Source organism: Buteo buteo, chromosome 28 (genome assembly GCF_964188355.1).
Source record: "Buteo buteo chromosome 28, bButBut1.hap1.1, whole genome shotgun sequence".
NCBI lineage: Eukaryota > Metazoa > Chordata > Aves > Accipitriformes > Accipitridae > Buteo > Buteo buteo.
This window is the reverse complement of record NC_134198.1, coordinates 7,186,971-7,192,970: the sequence shown is the minus strand read 5'-3', so window position 1 is coordinate 7,192,970 and position 6,000 is coordinate 7,186,971. Positions and strand designations below refer to the sequence as shown.

Below are 6,000 nucleotides of genomic sequence, written 5' to 3'. Positions count from 1 at the left end.
TATAATGACAAACAACAGCTCTTACTGACAGCAATCTATTTCAGGTAAAGAGGGCTGTGCAAAGGCAAAGCTATGGCTTTGAATCTTCCCAGGCAGGGAAGGGCACTGAGCCGAGACTCCCATACTTTGAACAAGTGCTCGAACACCGACCTAAAGAAGAAAAAAGAACGTGCTGCCAGTTTTGAAAGCAGTTATATGTATTATGGAAAGCTAAACCTGAACTCTGGAGCAACTTAAGATTTCAGAGGAGAAAGAGAGGATCATTCTAGCAGGACCTATGCTCTGAGCTGCTTTGCCCTATCAAGACTGAGGTGCTTTCTGGATATGCTGAAAACCTTTCATTACTTGGGGGACTTTAAAGTTCAATATTAAAGGAAATATGGTAATTTTAATGGACAGTTGGGTTGAGATTTTGAGGATTTAATTTGGATTTATGTGTCTGCAATCCCCTCAGTAATTTCTTTTGCATCTCAGTTCATGACCATACAAGAAGTCTACTCTAAATTCTTTGGATCTTTGATGCAACCAAGATTGCAATTGTTCCTATGCTCTTTTAGGCTTTGGATTGGCAGCTTTCCATGCAGTCAGATATCCATGGGCTTTACCAGTGTTTCTGAGCCAGGTTTCAGAACAGATACCATATATCTTAATATATCGATGATGAATAATAGAGATATACAGATCTGTTTTCGCTTTCAAGAAGGTCTAAGGTTAAAAATAGCAAAATTTGCTTTACATAACAGACCAAGAATTAAATTCAGGCTCTTTTCTGTATGCTAACAGCAGCAACACATAGAAGATTCACTCATTGGCTCATATATCAAGACACATTGTCTCAATTGTTCGTGCCATTCACAAGATGGCCTTAAAATAGAACTCCGATTCTGATGTATTCAGAATAAAAATTAAAAAAAAGATGAAAAATCCTATTTGTAAATAATACTAGAAGTATTCGGAGAGCCAAGCAGAAAATCCAGCATTTAATTTTAAAATAAAGCTAGAATTTAAAGGAAGATAAACCAAAAAAGTTTACACTTAAATTTTATTTAGCATTCCCATTCATGTAATATTTGCCCAGTGAAAACATTTATGAGTTAAACTGTATTCCAATATTGGTGAAAGAATGTATTTTTTTTTGTCTTGCAAAAGGAACACTCAAAGGTCAGCAACTGTAATTCAAGGTCAGAATTTCTCCTGACTCTTGTTCTCTTCATACAGGAGGTTGTTTAAAACACTGCTCTGTTTGAGAGCTTTGAGATTGGATATATCTTCACTTACAACAGGGATATCTTCATTCTGATCCTCGCTTATCAGATCTTCATTGTCTGACAGCGTACACAGAAGTGTATCATTTTCATACGTAGGAAAATAATACCTGAAAGCAACAAGGCATAATTACTAGAGTGTCACATATTTTGTTTGAAAGAGGCAGAGCATATTTTATGACATTAGATTTTAAAAAAGGAAAAATGAGAAAGTCTGGAATGAGTAAACAGCACACCCAAAAAATCAACTAGCATGTAGATCTTAGAAGAGTCTTACAGAAGAGTTGGCAACAGACAAGTACTTCCCCCTATTTCTTCACCTGTATGTTGTCATAACTGAGGCCACAGATCCAGATTTGTCCCACAAAAAATGCTGACTGAGGTGTTTGAGTCAGAACACTCCCTGTGCTTTACCACCTATGGCATCATCCCCCAGACCTATTCAGCCTACTTAAAATCTGAATCAGTGTTATGGTGTGCTCTCTCTCTATTTGTTATGGAGAAAACTAAGGGTAAACAACCAACTTATTTTGATGCCTAAAGTTAGGTAGACATTATGCATATATCTATATTAGACATGCAAAAGAAGGGGTTTGGTTTGGTTCCAGAACTGTATGCCCAGAGCGTATCTTTACTAGCAATGAAATATGTGCCAGATGCCCATCCCAGGCATGATCTGCATCTGTGTAGAGAGCTAACAGCTGGAAAAATCTCACGCCTACAAGTGGGGCATTTGAGATGTCACTTTGGTGCATAGATTCAATCTTGGTTCCACCAGGAGGGAAAGTGCTCTGAGTCCACCATCTATGCTTTTCATCATTCACTGCACAACTGCAAATAAAGGCAAAACACGATTTTGCAACAATAAACTTCTCTAGCATACTGAGTTGACAGTGCAGACACAATTTATGGGAATAGTGCATCCTGGATGCAACTAGAAGAGCAGTATCACATTTTCATTTTAGCTTCAGACAGTACAAGGATTTATAATTCTGAGTAGTTTTGAGACCACTTATTATTTTATCTGGGCCAGTAGAGCTGGGGAGCTCAGGGCACTGTTGCACTGGCAAAAACCAGAGGTTTCAACTTCGGTTTTACAGACATTATCAAGTAACAGTGTAAATGCTGGAAGAAACGTGTGCCCTTACTGTGGTTGATCCCATGTAGACCTGGCTGGCAGGAATGTAATGTGTTTCATCTCTTCCATATGACTTATCAATCCTCCTTTAGACTGAAATTTCTCCTGGCAATTGTAACAACGACAATGATGGACTTCTCTTCTGATGAAGTTCACTAGCTTTACTTGCTGATAAAAGTTCAAACCTGGAAGAGATGGCAGCGAACAAGCACTTGAGGAACACAAGACTTAATTTACAAATGCTTTCTTGGATTAAGCATAAAGATTGATAAGGGTTTACTGAAGACCAGCACTGCCTGAATGCTGTAACTTAGCAAATTAACTGAACAAATGCTTTTTCCCAGCTGCAGGGGAACTAGCCCTTCTTTTAATGTAAAAATTGCAAATACCTTGCTTCCTTTCAGTCTATAGCAGAAAGGAAACGTTGGCCAAACACAGCTTAGAGCACAGTCTTCTAATTTGCAAGCAAGTCTTAACAACAACAACAACAACAATAATAATATAAATAATAATAACAATTATTATTATTATTATGGTCCAGCAGCCAGACCTGGGACTCATAGAGTGGGTATTTGTAGAAGCTACTCTGCAAAAGAATCCAATGGTTTTAAAGAAAATATCATACATCCTCGGCACTAACAACAGTTCCAGAAAAATAAAGTGTTCTTGCTGTTCTTCTATAAGTTGGCAGAACAGTTTCCATAATGGAAAAGTTAAATATCTGAACAAAAATCAAATTGATACAGTTGTTTTCCACTATTCTTATGATGTCGTTTTCTCCACACTAGTGGCAAATGCTGACAATTAGAGCATCTCTTACTCACCATGCTCTGACTTTATTTTAGGAAAGTCAAATCCATGTGATTTCTGGAGGAAAAAAAAAGGAAAGAATAAAATCTCTCATTTCCACTACTTCTACTATTCCAAGTTAAAAACAGCTCAGCTTTTCATAGACTGACAAAGACATATGCAGGTAGACATGCAGACACTAATACATGAAACAAACTCTCAAAAGTTTTGTTTCATCAGAAACTTTCATATTCTCTTAAACTGCAACACTCCTGCTAAGTAGTCTATTAAAACTGAAACACAGATGCTAACCATCAAATGTATTAAATTATCAAGTCACTATAATATTCAAGATGCTATATAAAGAGCTCTGTATCGTCTGTTCCAGTCTTCACATTCACAAGTAATAGCTAGTCATACTCTCCATGTAAAACTTGACTCCTCTGTGTATTTTAAAGAACAGATGCTGGAGATGCATGCAGTACTTCAGTTCTGCGCTAAAGAGGGCATTCTAATGCAGCAGCTGATTTGATCTTAACAAAGATGCTACAATCTTACTGTTCAATTCCAAAGTGATGAAAGAACTGATATTTAAAACAAGTCTTACCTGCATGTGAAGATACAATTTTTCTGTGGTGTCTGCTTGTTGTTCACAGAACAGGCAAACTGCACATGCAGGATGCTCTTCCCAGTCAGACCAGTCTCTTATTAAGAATCAAAAAGATTCAATTAATTGTGGAAAAAAAATGAGACATTCTGTGAAAGAGCACTTTAGATTCTGCATTCACAGCACTAGAACTAAATCCAGAGAAACTCAATACTTTAAAGGGTTAGAAGAGACAGTGTGGATTTATAGCTGGATACACTATTAGAATCTGGTTTACAGTCTAAAAAAGTTATAAATTCAAGAATAACTGAGCAGGTACTGTTGTGTAATTCCTGTGTAGACAGGCAGTAAGTCCTACTTGAATTTGCCTGCACTAACAAACAGGATCTTAACTGCAGTTCCTATCCAGTTTGGCAAGTCATCAAATATTGCATTCAGTGTTTAGTTTTATAAGGACTTTTAAAATTCTTTTATACCTTTCTAATCTTTTAATACACCAGCCAAAGACATAACCATCAGGCAGAGTTCACTCTAAGTATTATTTACTTATCAAATATTATTATTCTTGAAAGACATTCTAATTTATGCTACATCTAGACATGCAGACAGAGAATACTTTACCAACACGTCTATTTAGAACTCCAATACTGCTGAGAGAGAGACATATTATTGCAACCAAGTATAATCAAGTAAAATTAAGCTCAAGTCACAGACAGAACCAGGAAATTCAGGGGCCCTGATACCCACAAGTTACTTCCTACTTATTCAATTCTCTACGGCCAAGGAAGCCACGTCTGCAGTGATCTGAGGGCCTGGACTGCAGAAGAATGCAGAGGAGAGGTGGATGTTGCCCACAATCAGCACTGTTGAGAACTTCCTTCAAGATCCTGTTACCAGACTTTTTCATACAATTTCTTTCTCATGCTGACATTTTTGATGCTTACTCTTGATTTTTAAATTTGAGCAAAACCCATTCAACCATTTTTTTAGTACACAAGTAAAAAACCCAACCATTTTGCCTGCATCATTACAAATCCAAAAGACTGCTGTTTGAGCTATATGCAAATGAAAAATAGGCTTGTGGTTCAAATATGAAATTTACAGCCCTTGCTGTGGAGAAATGTCTTTGATGAGAACAATTTGGAGTTGATTTGATTGGCTTAAATGAATTTTAACTGTGTACTAACTATGCACAGCTTTTTCTCTGTAACTACTTTCAACAACAACAGTCTTGCAAGTCTTTATAGTGGGCACATAAGTAACTCTTACTCTTCTAGGTTGTCTAGTAATTCCCGGTCATCCTCTGACTGCACTTCCTCCCAGGACTTTCCAAATTCCTGGGGAGAAAAAAAGAAAAGAAAGAGAAAAAAACATTTCCTGATTCACATCACATTTTATGTATCAACTGAATGAACATCTAGGAAGTCACAATCAACATCTTATTTTGGATCACTTTGGTATTTCTGTGAGTTAAAGGTAGTCATACAACACTGCTTTAGTAATAATTTTTAAAATAACAATTTGTTTTGTCTTTTAATGGGGTATTCCCCACTTTGCATCTGGGAAAAAGATGATTTGGCACAGAGCTCTCAAGAAGAGGATCCAAGCTCTCTGTAAAACTAGAGCATTGCAACACTACCAAGATGTTCCCAAGGTGGGTATGTTACCACTGTCTCAAGTTTACCATCACACTTGCTCAATCCAATCTGCCTACCTTGCCCTTCATGCAGCATATGCTGCTTAAACAATGCAGCTATCACACCTGTGACTTTAGTTGGCATAGCTACACCAGTCAGCGCTCGCACCTTGTACAAGGTTATGTCAGTAAAAACACATGGTGTAAACCTAGCTAGAGAGTACTCCAGAAAGACAGTATGAGCCAGGGCATAGATCTCTGAGCTAGACTCGAGTTTCTCTTCCATCCTCTTGTCAGATGTGAATGTAAGCACATCTATTCATGGTGTTCTATTCTTCCTTTTACTTTTTGTGTTGTTTATTTATATCTTAAAGACCTTCAGCATAAAGTATATCAGAATACATTTGTGCAGCATTCAGCACAATGGCAAGCACTCTCAGCATGACTGTGATATAAATAACAGGCAATAAAAAGCTGAAGCACTTTACTGAAATACCAGCAGTGATCTTTAGCTAGTGTTTTTCTTTCCTCCGATTCTTCCTGCCTTTAAAAATAAACAAGAGCA

At 37.2% G+C, this 6,000-nt stretch overlaps 1 protein-coding gene across 1 annotated transcript in view; it reads right to left on the bottom strand.

Moving 5' to 3' along the window:
- Nucleotides 1–1,006: 1,006 nt before the first annotated feature.
- The window catches only part of ZNF277 (zinc finger protein 277), a 53,684-nt gene continuing 48,690 nt past the window's right edge, over nt 1,007–6,000 (bottom strand). The window contains exons 8-12 of the mRNA XM_075059191.1: nt 5,069–5,136; nt 3,800–3,896; nt 3,228–3,270; nt 2,414–2,588; nt 1,007–1,375 (exon numbers count right to left, since the gene is read on the bottom strand). Coding sequence (XP_074915292.1) covers nt 1,183–1,375; nt 2,414–2,588; nt 3,228–3,270; nt 3,800–3,896; nt 5,069–5,136 — 576 coding nt within the window. The 3' untranslated portion in view covers nt 1,007–1,182. The remainder of the gene's footprint in view (nt 1,376–2,413; nt 2,589–3,227; nt 3,271–3,799; nt 3,897–5,068; nt 5,137–6,000) is intronic.